At 43.5% G+C, this 22,988-nt stretch overlaps 1 protein-coding gene and 1 pseudogene across 4 annotated transcripts; one reads left to right on the plus strand and one right to left on the minus strand.

The window, feature by feature from the left end:
* Positions 1-722: 722 nt before the first annotated feature.
* irf3 (interferon regulatory factor 3) lies at positions 723-18,275 on the plus strand. Of its 4 annotated transcripts, XM_029629776.2 has the most exons (11): positions 739-939; positions 1,637-1,809; positions 2,054-2,222; positions 2,500-2,552; positions 2,651-2,711; positions 2,878-2,952; positions 7,122-7,355; positions 7,804-7,894; positions 8,020-8,306; positions 11,069-11,190; positions 17,129-18,275. In XM_029629776.2, the coding sequence occupies exons 2-11, from the start codon at positions 1,645-1,647 to the stop codon at positions 17,252-17,254; spliced, it is 1,383 nt and encodes a 460-aa protein (XP_029485636.1). In that variant the 5' UTR covers positions 739-939; positions 1,637-1,644; the 3' UTR covers positions 17,255-18,275. The 4 variants fall into 4 exon arrangements, with proteins under 4 accessions (XP_064864128.1, XP_029485636.1, XP_029485637.1 ...); XM_029629777.2 differs by lacking the exon at positions 2,878-2,952; XM_029629778.2 differs by lacking the exons at positions 2,500-2,552; positions 2,651-2,711; positions 2,878-2,952 and having other exon boundaries at positions 740-939.
* Positions 18,276-18,366: 91 nt separating this feature from the next.
* On the minus strand, positions 18,367-22,738 carry LOC135563999 (general transcription factor II-I repeat domain-containing protein 2A-like; annotated as a pseudogene).
* Between the last annotated feature and the right edge of the window lie 250 nt (positions 22,739-22,988).

A 22,988-nucleotide genomic window follows, 5' to 3' on the forward strand; every position in this document is an offset into this window, starting at 1 on the left:
TGTCCTGCTAAGCGTTCCAAATGTAATGAGTACTTTGGGTGTCAGGGAAAATGTATGGAGTAAAAAGTACATGATTGTCTTTAGAAATGTAGTGAAGTAAAAGTTGTCAAAAATATAAATAGTAAAGTACAGATACCCCCCAAAAATAGTTGAAAGTACTACTTGAAAATACTTTACACCCTGTAAATAGTCACCAATAGCCAGCCTACGCCCAGTACCCTGCCCTGAACTTAGTCACTGTTACTAGACAGTTACAACCTGGTACTCTACCCTGCACCTTTAGAGACTGCTGACCAATGTACTGCACATAGTCATTGAGCACTGGTCACTTTAATGTTTACATACTGTTGTTTTACCCACTTCACATGTATTTTACTGTATTCTAGTCATGGCTCATCCTGTACAACTACTGCTGTACACACCTTTTAAATTCCTATACTGTCCAAATACTCTATATATACACACACACACCATCATATATATTTATATTCCAGAATCATTGCTTGTTCAGGTATTTGCTTAAAATGTCTGATTTATTTTTGGGGATTTGTGTGTATTGTTCGGTTATTACTGCACCTATGATAACATCTGCAAAATATGTTTAGGCGACCAATAAAATGTGATTTGATTTTGAAATAGTGTGACTACGCCACCTAGTGGTATTGGATAGATCACAAAAAGGAAGTTACCTCAGAGCTGTTTGTGACGTATAAACTGGAAAACGAAACTGAAGACACTGGATTTCCCAAGAAAGTATTCGCTTGATAGGACATATAGAGAGAGAGATATCGGTTTGAATTTGATGCGAGTTTCTGTAGTCACGGTCGACACACTTCATATTTTTTGCATAACATATCTTAAGGATAATTACCAGACGGAGCTTTACTTTAATCCAGACAATACTGATTCGTGAACTTCGGCACACTGTCCGAAGACGAGGTAAGATACCATTTAAATGTGCAAATCTTTGTTACCACTATATCGTTACTCAATCTAATGCAAATGTCAATTAACTGTGTGTGTGGGAAAGTGACACAATCAAATCGAAGTCTGTTATTACACGCTACAATCTCTGGGAATGATTTATTGCGGTCCTGAACTATCAAAGAGTATTTAGGATTACCCATAACATGCACAATGAATATATTTATGATACAGATACAGTGGAGTTGCATTTCGTTGAAATCCATAATCTACGATGATACACAGCCTAAACCAGAATCTTAACAGTTTTAAAATACATGGATAGATCCATAGATGTGTAATTTGTGTTGCATTGCTCAAAATATTTTTTACACAAAGTATACTCAACCCGTTTTATAATTTCCAATGTTTATGTACCGTCTAATCTGAATACTAGGCTATATTTGGATTATCTCTGATTTTAAAACGCGTGTATTTTTGTAATATGATGACCCCTATGACTGTTACTTTATCTTTTCATTCTATCGCTTTTATCGTTTGCAGTCTGTGAATGTAAATGCATGTCTGTTTTTTTCATCTTTTTTTAAAGGGAGTATTCAAAAATAAATCTGTGATTTACAGAAAGATACTGACTATACTGACCACAATTTATTTATACACATTGTTCCCAGTTTACACAGGCTGTCACAATGCTCTTCTTTAACTCTTTTAGATTAAGACATGTCTCAATCCAAACCGCTCCTCATCCCTTGGCTGCGCGATCAGATAAATAGTGGCCGGTATCCCGGGGTTACCTGGACCAATCAGGAGCAAACAGAGTTCTGCATCCCTTGGAAACATGCTTTGAGGCAGGATTCATGCAGCGATGATGTACTTATTTTCAAGGTAAAGTCAATATCTCGCTCCTCACTTAAAAAATAAATAAGAACAGTGTTACTCACCATTTACTGCTCCCAAAACTTAAAGCAAAGTTCCTCCCAAAAACTATATTTTGGTACAGTATTTGTTTCATTGGTCCATTGTTTATAGTCCCAAAATGTGTTGCATGTCAGCAATCAAGTTTTCAAGATAAATAACTTTCAAAAATACGATATGATACGGTATGATTACAGCCCCCACTTCTCCTTAGGCGTGGGCTGAGGTTAGCAATGGTAGGGTTCAAGGCGACCACTCCATTTGGAAGAGAAACTTCCGTTCTGCCCTCCGAGCCAAGGGGTTCAAAATGCTCCTTGACAACAAAAATGATGCAGCCAACCCCAACAAACTGTTCCAGTGGCCAGATGAGGCACCCACAGGAGGTAAAGCACCAACACAAAAAATACAAAGGAAAACAATTCAATGCTTGGTTTATTATTAAAACAATGACATATGGGTGTGACATAGGAGTTAAATATGAGTCAAATAGAACACGTTCTCTTTAATATACAGTAAATGGCCAAGAGATAAACATTTACTGAAAGTTGCAAAAATATTACATATCTAAATGGAGACATACGTTAGTAGCAGAACTTCAGTTCTGAAACAACATGAAATGACACTCAATCATTTTGTTTTCAAACTTATGCATCTCTAAAGGATCTCAGCACCCAGAACATGATCTGTATCCAGATCCCAGTCCATTACAAGAAGTGAGTGTGCTTATAAGAATTCTCACTTGTGAATGGAATGCAGTACCTGTACTGTAAAATCTTTTTAAACACCACTTCTTTTTCCCCAACTCTTTTAGAGTCATGGTCTACCATGTTTGAATGACCTTTACCTTGTAGCAGAAGAAACTGTATACACAGGTAATGCAGATAAAAGTTTGTGACAATTTAACGACAATCTTTCAGGAAATGGATGATATTTAATGCAATCTAAAAGTAGGGTAAATGTACATTTATGAAATGTACTATGTCTCTTTTGTTATCTCATGTTATGTCTTCACTCATCTTTCCCACAACTACTCACCAGCGGAGGGGATCTCAACCACTATCAACCAGGATATACTTCAGAAATGTCTGCAAGGGTTGAACATTGAACAAACAGGTGGGAACCAACCTGGCACTCTAGACCAGCAACAGGTCAATCGCGAGCTACCAGTAGTTATGAAAAATATATTTCACAGCAGTTGCGTCGGTGCAATGATTCTATACACTATACTTGATTGTTTCGTCACCTAATTAGGTGAACTATTAGAATTTTATCAACCAGGAAATAACGGAGTGGTTTCAGCATAGTGCATCTTTTATCTGGCTATCTGCCTAGCAGCCAGCTAGCATACGTTCACCGGCTACCGTAGCACTGTAGTAACTATCACACTCAACTGAACGACTTGATTAGTGTAGTATTAGCTATCTACATAGTTGTCTTTGCTGTCTTCGTATCCAAGATAATTGTGTAGTTTAGAGTGTGTAGTCTTAGAGTGATTATCTTAATTCACCGAGGTTAGCTAGCCAGCTATTTTGTCGTCCTTAACGTAGGAGACACTCCTAGCTAGCCAATAGCCAGCCAACGTCTACTGAATAGAACTTTCGCATTCCGGTCGCATTCCGCTTCGCTCCACAGGTAGTATCACATTTTCATTTCATTTCATTACAGTCCCAACGGTGTGATTTGTTTGATCGTAGCTAGCTACATAGCTAGCTACATAGCCGTCTTTGTTTCAAAGATAATTGTGTAGTCTAGAGCGATTTTCTAGGTTAGCTAGCCAGCTATTGTCGTTCTCCTAACGCAACGTAACGTAACCAACACTGCTAGCTAGCCAGCTAGCTCCCGAAAAGCAGCATTGTAGAAACTTCACACTCAACGGTACGACTTGATTAGGGTAGTGTCAACAACGCAGCTAGCCTACCCCAGCAGTACTGTATCATTTTAATCATTTTAGTCAATTAGATTCTTGCTACGTAAGCTTAACTTTCTGAACATTCGAGACGTGTAGTCCACTTGTCATTCCAATCTCCTCTGCATTAGCGTAGCCTCTTCTCTAGCCTGTCAACTATGTGTCTGTCTATCCCTGTTCTCTCCTCTCTGCACAGACCATACAAACGCTCCACACCGCATGGCCGCGGCCACCCTAATCTGGTGGTCCCAGCGCGCACGACCCCACGTGGAGTTCCAGGTCTCCGGTAGCCTCTGGAACTGCCGATCTGCGGCCAACAAGGCAGAGTTCATCTCAGCCTATGCCTCCCTCCAGTCCCTCGACTTCTTGGCTCTGACGGAAACATGGATCACCACAGACAACACCGCTACTCCTACTGCTCTCTCTTCGTCCGCCCACGTGCTCTCGCACACCCCGAGAGCTTCTGGTCAGCGGGGTGGTGGCACCGGGATCCTCATCTCTCCCAAGTGGTCATTCTCTCTTTCTCCCCTTACCCATCTGTCTATCGCCTCCTTTGAATTCCATGCTGTCACAGTTACTAGCCCTTTCAAGCTTAACATCCTTATCATTTATCGCCCTCCAGGTTCCCTCGGAGAGTTCATCAATGAGCTTGATGCCTTGATAAGCTCCTTTCCTGAGGACGGCTCACCTCTCACAGTTCTGGGCGACTTTAACCTCCCCACGTCTACCTTTGACTCATTCCTCTCTGCCTCCTTCTTTCCACTCCTCTCCTCTTTTGACCTCACCCTCTCACCTTCCCCCTACTCACAAGGCAGGCAATACCCTCGACCTCATCTTTACTAGATGCTGTTCCTCCACTAACCTCATTGCAACTCCCCTCCAAGTCTCCGACCACTACCTTGTATCCTTTTCCCTCTCGCTCTCATCCAACACTTCCCACACTGCCCCTACTCGGATGGTATCGCGCCGTCCCAACCTTCGCACTCTCTCCCCCTACTCTCTCCTCTTCCATCCTATCATCTCTTCCCTCTGCTCAAACCTTCTCCAACCTATCTCCTGATTCTGCCTCCTCAACCCTCCTCTCCTCCCTTTCTGCATCCTTTGACTCTCTATGTCCCCTATCCTCCAGGCCGGCTCGATCCTCCCCTCCCGCTCCGTGGCTCGACGACTCATTGCGAGCTCACAGAACAGGGCTCCGGGCAGCCGAGCGGAAATGGAGGAAAACTCGCCTCCCTGCGGACCTGGCATCCTTTCACTCCCTCCTCTCTACATTTTCCTCCTCTGTCTCTGCTGCTAAAGCCACTTTCTACCACTCTAAATTCCAAGCATCTGCCTCTAACCCTAGGAAGCTCTTTGCCACTTTCTCCTCCCTCTTGAATCCTCCTCCCCCTCCCCCTCCTCCCTCTCTGCAGATGACTTCGTCAACCATTTTGAAAAGAAGGTCGACGACATCCGATCCTCGTTTGCTAAGTCAAACGACACCGCTGGTTCTGCTCACACTGCCCTACCCTGTGCTCTGACCTCTTTCTCCCCTCTCTCTCCAGATGACATCTCGCGTCTTGTGACGGCCGGCCGCCCAACAACCTGCCCGCTTGACCCTATCCCCTCCTCTCTTCTCCAGACCATCTCCGGTGACCTTCTCCCTTACCTCACCTCGCTCATCAACTCATCCCTGACCGCTGGCTACGTCCCTCCTGTCTTCAAGAGAGCGAGAGTTGCACCCCTTCTGAAAAAACCTACACTCGATCCCTCCGATGTCAACAACTACAGACCAGTATCCCTTCTTTCTTTTCTCTCCAAAACTCTTGAACGTGCCGTCCTTGGCCAGCTCTCCCGCTATCTCTCTCAGAATGACCTTCTTGATCCAAATCAGTCAGGTTTCAAGACTAGTCATTCAACTGAGACTGCTCTTCTCTGTATCACGGAGGCGCTCCGCACTGCTAAAGCTAACTCTCTCTCCTCTGCTCTCATCCTTCTAGACCTATCGGCTGCCTTCGATACTGTGAACCATCAGATCCTCCTCTCCACCCTCTCCGAGTTGGGCATCTCCGGCGCGGCCCACGCTTGGATTGCGTCCTACCTGACAGGTCGCTCCTACCAGGTGGCGTGGCGAGAATCCGTCTCCTCACCACGTGCTCTCACCACTGGTGTCCCCAGGGCTCTGTTCTAGGCCCTCTCCTATTCTCGCTATACACCAAGTCACTTGGCTCTGTCATAACCTCACATGGTCTCTCCTATCATTGCTATGCAGACGACACACAATTAATCTTCTCCTTTCCCCTTCTGACGACCAGGTGGCGAATCGCATCTCTGCATGTCTGGCAGACATATCAGTGTGGATGACGGATCATCACCTCAAGCTGAACCTCGGCAAGACGGAGCTGCTCTTCCTCCCGGGGAAGGACTGCCCGTTCCATGATCTCGCCATCACGGTTGACAACTCCATTGTGTCCTCGTCCCAGAGCGCTAAGAACCTTGGGGTGATCCTGGACAACACCCTGTCGTTCTCTAATAACATCAAGGCGGTGGCCCGTTCCTGTAGGTTCATGCTCTACAACATCCGCAGAGTACGACCCTGCCTCACACAGGAAGCGGCGCAGGTCCTAATCCAGGCACTTGTCATCTCCCGTCTGGATTACTGCAACTCGCTGTTGGCTGGGCTCCCTGCCTGTGCCATTAAACCCCTACAACTCATCCAGAACGCCGCAGCCCGTCTGGTGTTCAACCTTCCCAAGTTCTCTCACGTCACCCCGCTCCTCCGCTCTCTCCACTGGCTTCCAGTTGAAGCTCGCATCCGCTACAAGACCATGGTGCTTGCCTACGGAGCTGTGAGGGGAACGGCACCTCAGTACCTCCAGGCTCTGATCAGGCCCTACACCCAAACAAGGGCACTGCGTTCATCCACCTCTGGCCTGCTCGCCTCCCTACCACTGAGGAAGTACAGTTCCCGCTCAGCCCAGTCAAAACTGTTCGCTGCTCTGGCCCCCCCAATGGTGGAACAAACTCCCTCACGACGCCAGGACAGCGGAGTCAATCACCACCTTCCGGAGACACCTGAAACCCCACCTCTTTAAGGAATACCTAGGATAGGATAAAGTAATCCTTCTCCCCCCCCCCCCTAAAAGACCTAGATGCACTATTGTAAAGTGGCTGTTCCACTGGATGTCATAAGGTGAAAGCACCAATTTGTAAGTCGCTCTGGATAAGAGCGTCTGCTAAATGACTTAAATGTAATGTAAATGTTTTAAGCCTTTTTCTGGACTAGGAAACCCTAGGACTAGGCTTAATCTGTGTCCGGGAAACCGGCCCATAATGATTATCATAATATAGGCTATTATCCAAGTCTTTCTCTTCACTCTTCCAACCTCTTCTGCAGAAGCTATTCAGGGTTATGATCTCCCCGTCGAGGAACTGCAATATCCAATGGAGGGCACGATTGGAGGGCATGTTTTGCTAGGGCAACCGCAGTATCCGGTTGTAATGGAGGATGCTGTGTTGCCCCCGCAACCGGTGTATCCAATGGATGGAGCCGTCGGTGGTGCCCATGAACAGCAGGTGGTGGAGCAGTTAACAAATGAATTGTCCAGAACCATGGTGGGCGAACATTTTAGTAAGTTATGAATATTATTAGATTTCTACTTGTGGGTGCTAGGATTGAAGTTAATGCCAATTGGCTTCTCTTCACACAGTAGTTGGTGTCAATAGTCTATCTTTGAAAAACATATAATTATAAATTATAATGTGGGCGTGCCAATGTTAATAGTTTAAATGCTTATAGGGCTGCTCAAGATTTTGTTCAGCAGGCATTGTTCATGTAGAACACAATCTGTGTTCTACATGAACAAGTTTAACATCCTTCTTCCCTCCATTTCAAAATGTTTTTTTTTGCTACTGAAACAACCCTGTTTTGTTATGGGAGTGCCACTCCCGTTGGGTTACCCATGATTTCAATGTTGTATCTAGACAGTATATGGTCATGCACAGAACACTATCTTTCCCCAGGTTTAGTTGTTCCTGTCATCTTGACAACAATCTATTATTTTCCTTTCTTCCCCTAGAAACTCACTTCAGGGTTTCTGTGTACTACCGGGGAGTGAAGATGCCTGAGCAGCTGGTTGAGAACGAGGCAGGGTTCAGATTAGTCTACAGGTAAAATGGCATATAGCACAGCTAGGCTACATGTTTGTAATTTTTGTTGTTGTCTATTGTGTGTTTGGTTATGAACCCAGGACGATTAGCCCTGATGGACTAATTGGTAGCTCTGTCTCTACTAGACCTGAACTTACACAACCGCTTCTGGACCCAGATTCTGGCATGAATCTGGTCTCTCTGCCCAGTCCACCGCCTGTCCAGGACGAAACTCAGGCCAAACTGACCCAAGATATCCTGGCTCTCCTGGGAGAGGGTCTGGAGGTGGGTGCCTCCGGGTCCATCATCTACGGACTCCGTAAGGGTGAAATTAAGGCCTTCTGGAGCCTTGACAAGTTTGACAATAGCAGGAGGCCCCAGGGAGTGTCCAAATGCCCGGAACCACTATATCAGGCCAAGGACTTCTATGGAGGTGAAAGAGGAAAATATATACTGAGACTGATTTATTTTTTTAGAAAGGAGGCATGATAAAAATGTTTTAAAAAATTATTTCAGAGAAAATTATTAAAGGGGAAGTTCAGTATTTACTAAATGTAAGATGGTTCCTTAACCTTAAAGTAGTCTATGGGCCAGGAGAAAGTGTACTAACTTTAGCCACCGCTAGCTAAAGATCAATGGGAGTGATGGGAGCAACCTTGCAATCTTCTAAACGGATTGGCTGCGTGACCAGATTATCTGGACACCTCTTCCCGATAGCTAAACAGCCGTCCCTACCTTCTGCGCATATGCTACTTCACAAACAATTTTTCTACGTAGCTCCTCTGCTCCCTCCGCTGCTGCTTCTGGCGCTCTTCCTGTTCTCATCCAATTATTTTCTCTGCTGTAACTATAAATGACATGATTGACATGTTGTAAAAACTCAACAGCGCACGCCACTAGGCAAAATATGTGCTTTGTTTGAAACAAAACACAGATAGGCAACAGTTTAACACCATCTGCTAAAAAAAATGGTCACGAAACAACACTACGTAATTCAAGAAGATCTAAATGTATATTCCCATAAAACTGAATGAGATTATATGGTTGCCATGCAGATGCTACATGGAGATTTCACCGGTAAAACGTAAATAATTATCGCTCATGATTGACAATGAGAAAGGGGTGCCTTGGTTCAAATGAATCATATCTGGTCTAGAGTTTGTGTGGATCGTTTGTAGAAAGAGAATTCAAGGAATTTTTCCTACTTCCCTACTTAGCTACAGTTTAAGTCAGAAGTGTACATTAACTTAAGAGTCATTAACTTGTTTTTCAACCACAAATTATTTATAATTCACAGTATCACAATTCCAGTGGGTCAGAAGTTTACATACACTAAGTTGACTGTGCCTTTAAACAGCTTGGAAAATTCCAGAAAATGATGTCATGGCTTTACAAGCTTCTGATTAGGCTAATTGACATAATTTGAGTCAATTGGAGGTGTACCTGTGGATGTATTTCAAGGCCTACCTTCAAACTCAGTGCCTCTTTGCTTGACATCATGGGAAAATCAAAAGAAATCAGCCAAGACCTCAGAAAAAAAATTGTAGACCTCCACAAGTCTGGTTCATCCTTGGGAGCAATTTCCAAATGCCTGTACACACAATAGTACGCAAGTATAAACACCATGGGACCATGCAGCTGTCATACCGCTCAGGAAGGAGACGCATTCTGTCTCCTAGAGATGAATGTACTTTGGTGCGAAAAGTGCAAATCAATCCTAGAACAACCGCAAAGGACCTTGTGAAGATACTGGAGGAAACGGGTACAAAAGCATCTATATCCACAGTAAAACGAGTCCTATATCGACATAACCTGAAAGGCCGCTCAGCAAGGAAGGAGCCACTGCTCCCGAAACCACCATAAAAAAGCCAGACTACGGTTTGCAACTGCACATGGGGACAAATATCTTAGTTTTTGGAGAAATGTCCTCTGGTCTGATGAAACAAAAATATAACTGTTTGGCCATAATGACCATCATTATGTTTGGAGGAAAAAGGGGGAGGCTTGCAAGCTGAAGAACACCATCCCAACTGTGAAGCACGGTGGTAGCAGCATCATGTTGTGGGGGTGCTTTGCTGAAGGAGAGACTGGTGCACTTCACAAAATAGATGGCATCATGAGGTAGGAAAATTATGTGGATATATTGAAGCAACATCTCACAACATCAGTCAGCATGTTAAAACTTGGTCGCAAATGGCTCTTCCAAAAGGACAATGACCCCAAGCATACTTCCAAAGTCAAGGACAACAAAGTCAAGGTATTGGAGTGGCCACCACAAATCCCTGACCTTAATCCCATAGAACATTTTTGGGAAGAACTGAAAAAGCATGTGTGAGCAAGGAGGCCTACAAACCTGACTCAGTTACACCAGCTCTGTCAGGAGGAATGGGCCAAAATTCACCCAACTTATTATGGGAAGCTTGTGGAAGGCTACCCAAAACGTTTGACCCAAGTTAAACAATTTCAAGGCAATGCTACCAAATACTAATTGAGTGTATGTAAACTTCTGACCCACTGTGAATGTGATGAAATAAATAAAAGCTGAAATAAATAATTCTCTACTATTATTCTGACATTTCACATGCTTAAAATAAAGTGATGATCCTGACCTAAGACAGGGAATTTTTACTCTGATTAATTGTCAGGAATTGTGAAGTACTGAGTTAAAATCTATTTGGCTAAGGACTTCAACGTTAAGTAAAGTTATATGGTTAAAAAAATATTTTGGTCTGTAGGCTATGGTTTAGGCCTATCTGACAAATAGGCTACAGATTTGAAAACAATGCAGCACCCTACCTATGTTAATTTTGATCATGGGGATGTATGTAGCCCAGGCTACTGCTGGAAAACTTGAGGAATGCGGCAGCTCCGAGTTTCAAGAGAGAGTACAACTGTTTAGAATAGACAACTTTCAGGGTTGGAAACATTTTTTGTTTTCTTTTTTTTCTTTAACTTTTAATCAACTAGGCAAGTCAGTTAAGAACAAATTCTTATTTACAATGACGGCCTAACCCGGACGACTCTGTGCCGCTGCGTCACCCGGGAGTCCTGTTAGGAACATCTAACAATAAGTTGTAAAATACTGAACTTCCCCTTTTATAGGTTTGAGAGGGAGTGATTCAGTCTTTCAGGTAGATGTGTAGTTCTCTGGCATTGACCTTCGAATCCCTTCACCCTCTTTCCTTCTTTCTCCAGGGCTGTTGAAGTTCATAAACAATGAAGGAAAATGTCCCCCCTTTTCTCTATTCTTCTGTCTGGGAGAGAAGTGGCCAGACCCGGACAACAGACCCTGGGAGAAGAAACTGGTCATGGTCGAGGTAAGACACACACAGTCATAAGCAGGCCTTGTGAACTTGGCATAATTTTGTTTAGTAATACATACTTTTTGTTATCTTGCCTTCCTCCTCTGCTCGAGGTTCACCTACGCTTGTTAGTTACCTACGATGTGCACTATTAGCGGTAGTGACAAGCAGAATGGTTTCTGTTTTCTCACAGACATGATTCAAACAGTTTTAGAAACTAGTGAAAACTAGTGTTTTCTATCCAAATCTACGAATAATATGCATATCTTATATTCTTGGCATGAGTAGCAGGAAGTTTAAATTGGGCACAGTATTTATCCAAAAGTGAAAATTCTTCCCCCTAGCCCCAAGAGGTTTTAACCAAGGTAGTCAGTCGTCTTGCCTATTTGTCTCCTTCTCTCTTGCATCCAAAGGTTGTCTCCTCCATTTATATCTCACTGGGTTGGGGTTTTTTAGTCTTCAAATATCCACTATTTCTAATGTGTCCATAATATTTGTGATTTCATTAAGGGCACAGTGATGATAGTTTTTGGAGTGATTTCCTTTATGGTCCATTGAGGTACTTAGCACTGTGTTATAGACTCTTACCATAATGATTTGATCATTTGTTGCCTGTAAGTTCAATAAATTGGTATAAATATTTTAGATAAGTATGGATCATCCTGATTTGGATCATATAGATTAATGAGCCAAATCTATTTTTCGTCCACTTTCGTATTCAAAAAGATCCACCTTCCTTGCGAATCATTCCTAATTATTTTTTACATTCAGATCGACATTTTTGATAATTAATATCATCACACCTTTTGAGTTCCTTTGCCCATGACAGAATATTATTTCACAACCCCATTCCTTTTTCCACACAACTTCATCTAAGGATGTGGAGTGAGTTTCCTGTAAACAGTATATGTTATATTCCTTTTCCTTTAGCCACGTTTATAACCTGCTAAACCATTACAATCATAACTGGCTATACTTATTTCACCCCTTACCATGACTCAATACTATTCTCAGTCTAAATTGACCATAATTAGTGCTTGTGAAGTTACTGCCATAAGAGGTATTTTGACGGTCAAAATTAGAGCTTTCAAATGTCTTATATTTAGAATTCAAGAAATAGGTTCTAGCAATATTTGTGTTATTCCCTTGCCTGATGCCTTGCTCAAACAATTATTGCCTGATGGTCTTCCCTGATGTTTTCCCGAACTTACCAGTACCTTTTTACATTTACATTTACATTTAAGTCATTTAGCAGACGCTCTTATCCAGAGCGACTTACAAATTGGTGCGTTCACCTTAAGACATCCAGTGGAACAGCCACTTTACAATAGTGCATCTAAATCTTTTAAGGGGTGGGGGGGGGGTGAGAAGGATTACTTTATCCTATCCTAGGTATTCCTGAAAGAGGTGGGGTTTCAGGTGTCTCCGGAAGGTGGTGATTGACTCCGCTGTCCTGGCGTCGTGAGGGAGTTTGTTCCACCATTGGGGGGCCAGAGCAGCGAACAGTTTTGACTGGGCTGCGCGGGAACTGTACTTCCTCAGTGGTAGGGAGGCGAGCAGGCCAGAGGTGGATGAACGCAGTGCCCTTGTTTGGGTGTAGGGCCTGATCAGAGCCTGGAGGTACTGAGGTGCCGTTCCCTCACAGCTCCGTAGGCAAGCACCATGGTCTTGTAGCGGATGCGAGCTTCAACTGGAAGCCAGTGGAGAGAGCGGAGGAGCGGGTTGACGTGAGAGAACTTGGGAAGGTTGAACACCAGACGGGCTGCGGCGTTCTGGATGAGTTGTAGGGGTTTAATGGCACAGGCAGGGAGCCCAGCCAACAGCGAGTTGCAGTAATCCAGACGGGAGATGACAAGTGCCTGGATTAGGACCTGCGCTGCTTCCTGTGTGAGGCAGGGTCGTACTCTGCGGATGTTGTAGAGCATGAACCTACAAGAACGGGCCACCGCCTTGATGTTAGTTGAGAACGACAGGGTGTTGTCCAGGATCACGCCAAGGTTCTTAGCGCTCTGGGAGGAGGACACAATGGAGTTGTCAACCGTGATGGCGAGATCATGGAACGGGCAGTCCTTCCCCGGGAGGAAGAGCAGCTCCGTCTTGCCGAGGTTCAGCTTGAGGTGGTGATCCGTCATCCACACTGATATGTCTGCCAGACATGCAGAGATGCGATTCGCCACCTGGTCATCAGAAGGGGGAAAGGAGAAGATTAATTGTGTGTCGTCTGCATAGCAATGATAGGAGAGACCATGTGAGGTTATGACAGAGCCAAGTGACTTGGTGTATAGCGAGAATAGGAGAGGGCCTAGAACAGAGCCCTGGGGGACGCCAGTGGTGAGAGCGCGTGGTGAGGAGACATCGGAGGGATCGAGTGTAGGTTTTTTCAGAAGGGGTGCAACTCTTGCTCTCTTGAAGACAGAAGGGACGTAGCCAGCGGTCAGGGATGAGTTGATGAGCGAGGTGAGGTAAGGGAGAAGGTCTCCGGAAATGGTCTGGAGAAGAGAGGAGGGAATAGGGTCAAGCGGGCAGGTTGTTGGGCGGCCGGCCGTCACAAGACGCGAGATTTCATCTGGAGAGAGAGGGGAGAAAGAGGTCAGAGCACAGGGTAGGGCAGTGTGAGCAGAACCAGCGGTGTCGTTTGACTTAGCAAACGAGGATCGGATGTCGTCGACCTTCTTTTCAAAATGGTTGACGAAGTCATCTGCAGAGAGGGAGGAGGGGGGGGAGGGGGAGGAGGATTCAGGAGGGAGGAGAAGGTGGCAAAGAGCTTCCTAGGGTTAGAGGCAGATGCTTGGACTTTAGAGTGGTAGAAAGTGGCTTTAGCAGCAGAGACAGAAGAGGAAAATGTAGAGAGGAGGGAGTGAAAGGATGCCAGATGCCAGGAGTTTTCCTCCATTTCCGCTCGGCTGCCCGGAGCCCTGTTCTGTGAGCTCGCAATGAGTCGTCGAGCCACGGAGCAGGAGGGGAGGACCGAGCCGGCCTGGAGGATAGGGGACATAGAGAATCAAGGGATGCAGAAAGGGAGGAGAGGAGGGTTGAGGAGGCAGAATCAGGAGATAGGTTGGAGAAGGTTTGAGCAGAGGGAAGAGATGATAGGATGGAAGAGGAGAGAGTAGCGGGGGAGAGAGAGCGAAGATTGGGACGGCGCGATACCATCCGAGTAGGGGCAGTGTGGGAAGTGTTGGATGAGAGCAAGAGGGAAAAGGATACAAGGTAGTGGTCGGAGACTTGGAGGGGAGTTGCAGTGAGGTTAGTGGAAGAACAGCATCTAGTAAAGATGAGGTCGAGCGTATTGCCTGCCTTGTGAGTAGAGGGGGAAGGTGAGAGGGTGAGGTCAAAAGAGGAGAGGAGTGGAAAGAAGGAGGCAGAGAGGAATGAGTCAAAGGTAGACGTGGGGAGGTTAAAGTCGCCCAGAACTGTGAGAGGTGAGCCATCCTCAGGAAAGGAGCTTATCAAGGCATCAAGCTCATTGATGAACTCTCCGAGGGAACCTGGAGGGCGATAAATGATAAGGATGTTAAGCTTGAAAGGGCTGGTAACTGTGACAGCATGGAATTCAAAGGAGGCGATAGACAGATGGGTAAGGGGAGAAAGAGAGAATGACCACTTGGGAGAGATGAGGATCCCGGTGCCACCACCCTGCTGACCAGAAGCTCTCGGGGTGTGCGAGAACACGTGGGCGGACGAAGAGAGAGCAGTAGGAGTAGCAGTGTTATCTGTGGTGATCCATGTTTCCGTCAGTGCCAAGAAGTCGAGGGACTGGAGGGAGGCATAGGCTGAGATGAACTCTGCCTTGTTGGCCGCAGATCGGCAGTTCCAGAGGCTACCGGAGACCTGGAACTCCACGTGGGTCGTGCGCGCTGGGACCACCAGATTAGAGTGGCCGCGGCCACGCGGTGTGGAGCGTTTGTATGGTCTATGCAGAGAGGAGAGAACAGAGATAGACAGACACATAGTTGACAGGCTACAGAAGAGGCTACGCTAATGCAAAGGAGATTGGAATGACAAATGGACTACACGTCTCGAATGTTCAGAAAGTTAAGCTTACGTAGCAGGAATCTTATTGACTAAAATAATTCAAATGATACAGTACTGCTGAAGTAGGCTAGCTGGCAGTGGCTGCGTTGTTGTTGTTCTATCTCTCTATAGTGCTGTTTCTTGTATTATGGTCTCTTGTTTCTTTAGAGGTTTCACTTTGTTGTCCTTTTTCTTTTCCTTTTTCTTCTGTCCTTATTTTGTCTTCCTTTCTTCTGTTAACTATTTTATTTTTTCTATTACTTTTTGATGCAATGTTTGTTTTTTGTTTTTACACCTTTTAATATCCAAGTCATTTGACATCTTTTCTTAATAGCCTTATAAACATAGGGGCGGCAGGGTAGTCTAGTGGTTAGAGCGTTGGACTAGTAACTGGAAGGTTGCAAGTTCAAATCCCAGAGCTGATAAGGTACAAATCTGTTGTTCTGCCCCTGAACAGGCAAGTTAAACAACTGTTCCTAGGCCGTCATTGAAAATAAGAATTTGTTCTTAACTGACTTGCCTAGTTAAATAAAGGTAAAATAAATAGAAACCTGTTTGCTGTTTGTATCTGCGCTAGAAAGGTTAAAAAGGCAAAAAATATATTGGTATTGGTCGATATCGCAAATTGTTTTACTGATATACACTACATGACCAAAAGTTATGTTGACACTTGCTCGTGTTCCAAAATCATGGGCATTAATATAGAGTTGGTCCCCCCTTTGCTGCTATAACGGCCTCTACTCTTCTGGGAAGGCTAACCACTAGATGTTGGAACATTGATGCAGGGAATTGCTTCCATTCAGCCAAAAGAGCATTATTGAGGTCGGGGCACTGATGTTGGGCAATTAGGCCTGGCTCGTGGCCAGCGTTCCAATTCATCCCAAAAGTATTCAGTGGGGTTGAGGTCAGTGCTCTGTGCAGGCCAGTCAAGTTCTTCCACACTAATTACGACAAACCATTTCTGTATGGACCTCGCTTTGTGCATGGGGGCATTGTCATGCTGAATAGAAAAGGGCCTTCTCCAAACTGTTGCAACAAATTTGGAACACAGAATTGTCTAAAATGTCATTGTATGCTGTATCGTTAAGATTTCCCTTCACTGGAACTAAAGGGCCCAGCCCTAGACCATTATTCCTCCTCCATCAAACTTTACCGTTGGCACTATGCATTCGGGTAGGTAGTGTTCTCCTGGCATCCGCCAAAACCAGATTCATCAGTCCAAAGAATGCTTTTCCACTGCTCCGAGTCCAATGGCGGTGAGCTTTACACCACTCCAGCCGACGCTTGGCATAGCGCATTGTGGTCTTAGGCTTGTGTGCGGATGCTCGGCCATGGAAACCCATTTCATGAAGCTCTGCCGACGAAGAGTTATTGTGATGAAGTTGCTTCCAGAGGCAGTTTGGAACTTGGTAGTGAGTGTTGCAACCGAGGACAGACTATTTCTACGCTGTTAGGTTCTAATTATTGTAGTAAGAACTCAACGGACACTGTGAAAGCTTAAACCAACTTTATTCTTCCCAGAGGATCAAAGAGCTGAATCGACAAAGACGTGATTCCACCCGTGGTAGTATACGTACCCCACTTTGGGTTGAGTCTCCTCCTTATCACTAAACATTGCGTCATTATTGCTAGGCAGGGAGCTGAGTGACATGGGCAATAAACGGTTCCTCCCCTTATCAGTACTGCCACATGTGACCGTTTTCCCTGCACCCATCCCCTCCCAAGTTTAAGTACGGCACCTCTCATGTCTCTATTATAACTAATGATTAATAGTTAAATCTCAGAAATCCAAACCCATCAACGTGCCACACGTTTCAGCACTCGGCGGTCGCGTACTGTGAGTCCGCCTCTGCACACACTCCATTAGGTGTTTGGAAGTGAGATTCTGTTTTGTTTCCTCTGCATGTTTTTTTTTAAATATTCATACACTTTCTATCAGGTGGTGTTAACCGCTCTGGAGCTACTGAAGTCAATGGCGGTGGAAGGTGGTGCCTCCTCTCTGCAGTCTGTGGAACTGCAGCTGTCCTTGCAGGAGTCCCTGCAGGAGATGATGGACTTGTGCTAAAGAGGGACTGATCCACCTACTGTAAAATACTGAGTATCCATTCTGTCATAATGTTTACTATTTTGTATGACCATATTTGATCAACTGTTCAGAACCAAAACAACCGTATGTGAGGGGGAATGGGTTAAATAAGCATTTAAGTTTAATGTCTAATAGGGAACCTCACTCTGTTTTGGGTTTTTTCAATGATACTGTAATCAACAAGGCATGCAGGGTTCTAAATTGCAACTATTTTGGTCACATATGCTCCTTAATATTTTGCTGTGCGACCTGGATTTTTCATTTGGGAGTACCAGTGTGCTGGTGCTGATTGCACACGTAGACTACAGAAACACCGCTAACCAAACAACAGTCTATGTATTGCTGTTGGTTGCTACACTCAAAATGTAAACTTCTTAGATTTGTCCTGACCTCAAAGGTGCCCTCATGATGTGGTTTAATTTAGGACAAAACGGAATTAGCCAACAAAAATGCCCAAACTATGTAGAAGCCTAATATTCTACTCATGTAGTTTCAATGACAGGTATTTCTATCAATTTTAGCTTTTTATAATAAACAAATGTGTTTACAGGGTTACCTATTCGTTTCTAGGGCACAACATGTGCTTCAGAAGTTGTTTGAATTCATATAGGCTATATCCACTTTTCTGGTGCTCTTAAATGTTATGTTGTGCTCCTAACTTTTTCAAATTGTGAGCACCAGTTCAGGATTATTAATTGAGGATAAATATCAAATCAAGCACAGTTATTATCCATCTAAACTGGAGAGGTAATGCAAGGCATGGCATCTATTTCACTTAAGTCTTAATAAATAATAACTGTAATATGGTACAATGGATTTCACACCTTTATTTAAAGGTCGACTGGCCAATAGCATGTATGTATGTATGAGATTGAATGCATCACTCATCATAACTATCTCATCTCGTTTTAAAAACCAATATTCATAAGACGAGACTTAACTGTATGCTGCGGTGAGACTAATTCAGACTACAATAAATAAAAAATACCTTTAAAATGTGTTTTAATCTACATCACTTTCTTCACTCTGTCATTGTAGCTGACCAAAAATACAATTTATGGAATATTGATATATTTGCACACAGCTTCTCTTCAGGATTCACTCCCTGCCTGGATAATGTTGTCCCTGTGGACCAATGAGAAGAAACCATGATCGAGAACAGTTTTCAAAAACAGTAGTGCTGACAGTAGGCACTTGTAGATTTGAGAGGATTGGTAAAGCATTATGATAAAAGGCTGGGTTGAGATGTCGCCATATTGCTTACACCTATCCAATCCTCTCAGATCTATAAGCGTGGTAGGGAGTAGGGTCAAGGGATCGATTTTGGGATTCAGAAAGTATGTCCAAGAAAAATGTGGCTGACTTGACTGAAAGGTAGACCAAATGAAGCTGCTGGGTAGGGTATAGACCTGTGTAATGGTGTACTACAGTGCCTTCATAAAGTATTCACACCCCTTTACTTTTTTTCAAATTTTGTTGTTAGAAAGTGGGATTATAACGTATGTCATTTTTTTGTCAAATATCTAGACAAAATATTCTGTCAAAGTGCAAGAAAATTAAAACATTTAAAAATGGAAAATATATAAGTATTCAACACCTTAGTCAATACATATTTGAATCACTGATAGCGATTACAGCTGTGAGTCTTTCTGTGTAAGTTTCTTCAACTTCAACTTTTGAACACCTAGATTGTTCAATATTTAGTTGTTGATCGTTGCTAGACAGCCATTTTCATGTCTTGCCATATATTTTCAAGCCAAGTCAACTGTAGCCAGGCCACTCACAAACATTCAGTGTTGTCTTGGTAAGGAACTCCAGTGTACATTTGGCCTTGTGTTTTAGGATAAAAATGTGTTTCTTTGCAAATGTTTTGCAGTATTACTTTAGTGCCTTTATTGCATTTTTTTGAATATTTTTATTTACAGGCTTCCTTTTCACTCTGCCAATTAGTTTGTATTGTGGAGTAACTACAATGTTGTTGATCCATCTTCAGTTTTCTCTTATCACAGCCATTAACCCTCTAGAGATGCTACTCCTCTTGCACTGTTTAAACTAGAAAGGCCATTCTATCTTTAAAACATGTGAACTGATCTGGATTAGATTGCTTGCATACAACCTTTTGATACTATTTATACTTAAAAGTATTCAAAAGTATGAATACTTTCTGAAGGGATGTAAACACTTATTGCAAGTAATGAGTCCATGCAATTTATTATGTAACTTATTAAGCACTCCTGAACTTATTTAGGCTTGCCATAACAAAAGGGTTGAATACTTATTGAGTCAAGACATTTGTTTCGTTTAACAATTTTGAAAACATCATTCCACTTTGACATTATTGGGTACTGTGTGTAGATCAATGACACAAAATCACAACATCTCTATACTGTATCCAGTGAACCGTATATCTCTATGGGCCCACTCCTATTCTGTTCAGAATGCTTTGCTTATACGTGGAGCCAAGGGATGGTATTGGCCAGGTGATGAGCGGTGCATTGTTAAACGAAACAAATGTCTTGACTCAATAAGTATTCAACCCTTTTGTTATGGCAAGCCTAAATAAGTTCAGGAGTGCTTCAGGTCAAATAGTTCAATCTTTCATCATTCCAGAAAATCTTGTATTGCATGTTCTGAGAGATAGGTGCCTTTTGGCAAACTCCAATTGGGCTGTCGTGCCTTTTACTGAGGAGTGGTTCCGCCTGGTCACTCTACCATAAAGGCCTGATTGATGGAGTGCTGCAGAGATGGTTGTCCTTCTGGAACAGGCCTGGGCAATTATTTTCCATGGAGGGCCACATTAGAATATATTAGTGCCTTCGCTGGCCAGAATCATATTACAGGATTAAACATCATATGTATGACTGTTGACAGATATATCTACTGTAAATCACATCCCAATATGCTACTTATTGAACTTTAACATGCACAGAAAAAAACATCCATGTTCTCCTTTTGGTAGGTATTTTCATTATTAAACATGCAATGAACTACACGAAGGGAAATGTACTGTCGTGGAAATTTCCTCTATTTACCAAATCATGAGCGCAAACCACACACAAGTCAGAGTTAGTTATCAAAGTCCATCTTTAATTATATGAGCTCTATCACAACCCTGTGACTCAATGAATTCTCTGAGAGCCCCCTCTACATTGCAACTGAGATCCTTTAATAGCAAAGATCCACCCCCCCTAGACGACATGACAAACCACAGGTCTTAGGAACTTACACAAAGAAAATACTTTACTTCAGAGAGGAGTATCCCCTAGCCAGACAGAGTTGGCTATAAATTATCGTTCAGTTTGGTCTCCTAAACAAAGCTCTTATTTCGTCCTTGGTACAAAATGGTACCAAGACATTATCCCCACCCTATGATATATATATCAAATTGTCATTTAGATACAACCAATTCTAAATACAACCAATCCTCCATATCAACAGGCATATATCAAATCCATCCTATCTTGACAAGATCACAGAGACACACTGACTGGCACACAGACATTGTGGAGCCAAGAGATACACACTTGACCTCTCCCCTCTCTCCAGCCCAAACAACTTAGTCTTGACATAGAACAGATACTGCAACCCTGCCACAGTATTATACAAAAATAACATTCTGATGAGAAGTAATTTACAAACATATGATGAATATAAAACATCTGATGATTATTCCCCAACAGTACACTGTGCATTCAGCACCATGGACAGAACTCTTGTTAATGGATATGCACAAAAACACAAAGAGAGAGAGCTCAACATTACATTTAAACTACTCAATCAGTGTGAGGACTGAAGTCTCATGTTATATTTCATCACTGACAATGTCTGTTCAGTGATGAAGATTGTTGGCTTCTCAATTTTCCATACAAACATCTTCTGAGCATGACTCCTAATCTTTGGAAATCCTCAAAGCAACGAGAACCAACCGTTCATGGCACGCAACAAATTTAATCAAATCAAATGTTATTTGTCACATGCTGAATATAACAACCTTACAGTGAAATGCTTACTTACAAGCCCTTAACCAACAATGCAGTTAAGACAAATACCAAAATAAGATAATAATTAAAGAGCAGCAAGCAGTAAGATAACAATAGCGAAGTTATATACAGGGGGTACCAGTACAGAGTTAATGTGTCGAGGTAATATGTACATGTAGGTAGAGTTATTAAAGTGACTTTGCATAGATAATAACAGAGTAGCAGCAGCATAAAAGAGGTGGTGGTGAGGGGCCATGCAAATGCAAATAATTTGATTAGATGTTTGGGTGTTTTATGGCTTGAGGGTAGAAGCTGTTTAGAAGCCTCTTGGACCTAGACTTGGCACTCTGGTACTGTTTGTCGTGCGGTAGCAGAGAGAACAGTCTATGACTAGGGGGGCTGGAGTCTTTGACAATTTTTAGAGCCTTCCTCTGACACCGCCTGGCATAGAGGTCCTGGATGGCAGGAAGCTTGGCCCTGGTGATGTACTGGGCTGTACGCACTACCCTCTGTAGTGCCTTGCTGTCGGAGGCTGAGCAGTTGCCATACCAGACAGTGATGCAACCAGCCAGGATGCTCTCTGGTGCAACTGTAGAACCGTTTGAGGATCTGAGGACCCATGCCAAATCTTTTCAGGCTCCAGCGATGTATACTTCTCCCTCTGGTCATCTGATAGGGAACAGACTAGTCGTGTCGGAAGGTAGGTAAGATTGTTGGCTTCTCAATTTTCCCTTGAGGGCTTTGACAAGGCTGTTCATCTGATGTGCAAATAGGCCCTTCCCTTGTAGTTTGGAATTCAGTTCATTCATTAGGGCCATGATGTCATTGGTGAAGGCAAAATCAGCCAACCATTCTTTCTTGCAGTTGAGGGAAATCCACATATTTTCCTTTCATTTGCAAATACTTGGCAATCTCTGACTTCAGGTCCCACACCCTTTTAAGCACCTTCCCCAAACTCATCTCACATGTGTGTGGTAGGGGAGATCTGTATGATCCGACTGCCTCTTCCAACAGTGAGACAAACTGCCTGTGGTTTAAAGATTTTGCTCTTATGAAGTTTACCAGTTCAGTGACTGTATCCACAACATGGCCAATTTTCAGAACACATTTACAATGCACCTCTTGATGAATAATGCCATGCAGGAAAATCATTTTCTGATCTGGGTTCAGCTCAGCTACTTGATCTTGTGTCCTTTTCAAAAGGCCAACGTTTTTTCCTGTCAAGTTTGGGCACCTTCAGTGGTCACACTGGATAACTTCAAAACTCACTCCCAGCTTTGCCACACACTTATAAACCTCCTCCAATAAATATTTCCCTGTGGTTGTTCTCTTCATTGACTGCACTGAAGTTAGCTCCTCTGTAATTTCAACGCCAGACTTTGAATATCAACAACTGCGCCTTGTCATGTGCATCACTGCTCTCATCCAGGGCCAAGAAGAAATAGGTGAAATCCTTTACCTTGTCTTTCAACTGTTGTTCCATATTCTCTGCGATGTCCCCAACACGCCATGTCACTGTTCGTCTTGACAGGGAAACATTTTCAAACAGATCTCTCTTGTCGGAGCAAAGTATTGCTGAAGAATCAGTTAAACATTCTTTAATGAATTCGCCCTCAGTGAATGGCTTGCTAAGTTTAGCCATTTTGTGGGACAGTAGATAGATAGCTCTTACAATTCTGTCGTTTGCTGAATGCAGTTTTGTGAAAAGTCCTTGCTGCGTTTGCAACTGAGAA

The sequence above is a fragment of the Oncorhynchus nerka genome, linkage group LG23, assembly GCF_034236695.1.
Source record: "Oncorhynchus nerka isolate Pitt River linkage group LG23, Oner_Uvic_2.0, whole genome shotgun sequence".
Lineage (NCBI taxonomy): Eukaryota > Metazoa > Chordata > Actinopteri > Salmoniformes > Salmonidae > Oncorhynchus > Oncorhynchus nerka.

Bases quoted from the DNA above. Each gene is read 5' to 3' on its own strand.
- irf3 (XM_029629776.2), top strand. From the start codon at position 1,645: ATGTCTCAATCCAAACCGCTCCTCATCCCTTGGCTGCGCGATCAGATA. The intron at 2,223-2,499 runs GTAAAGCACCAA...GCATCTCTAAAG, and splicing joins AGATGAGGCACCCACAGGAG to GATCTCAGCACCCAGAACAT. The intron at 7,356-7,803 runs GTAAGTTATGAA...TTCTTCCCCTAG, and splicing joins CATGGTGGGCGAACATTTTA to AAACTCACTTCAGGGTTTCT.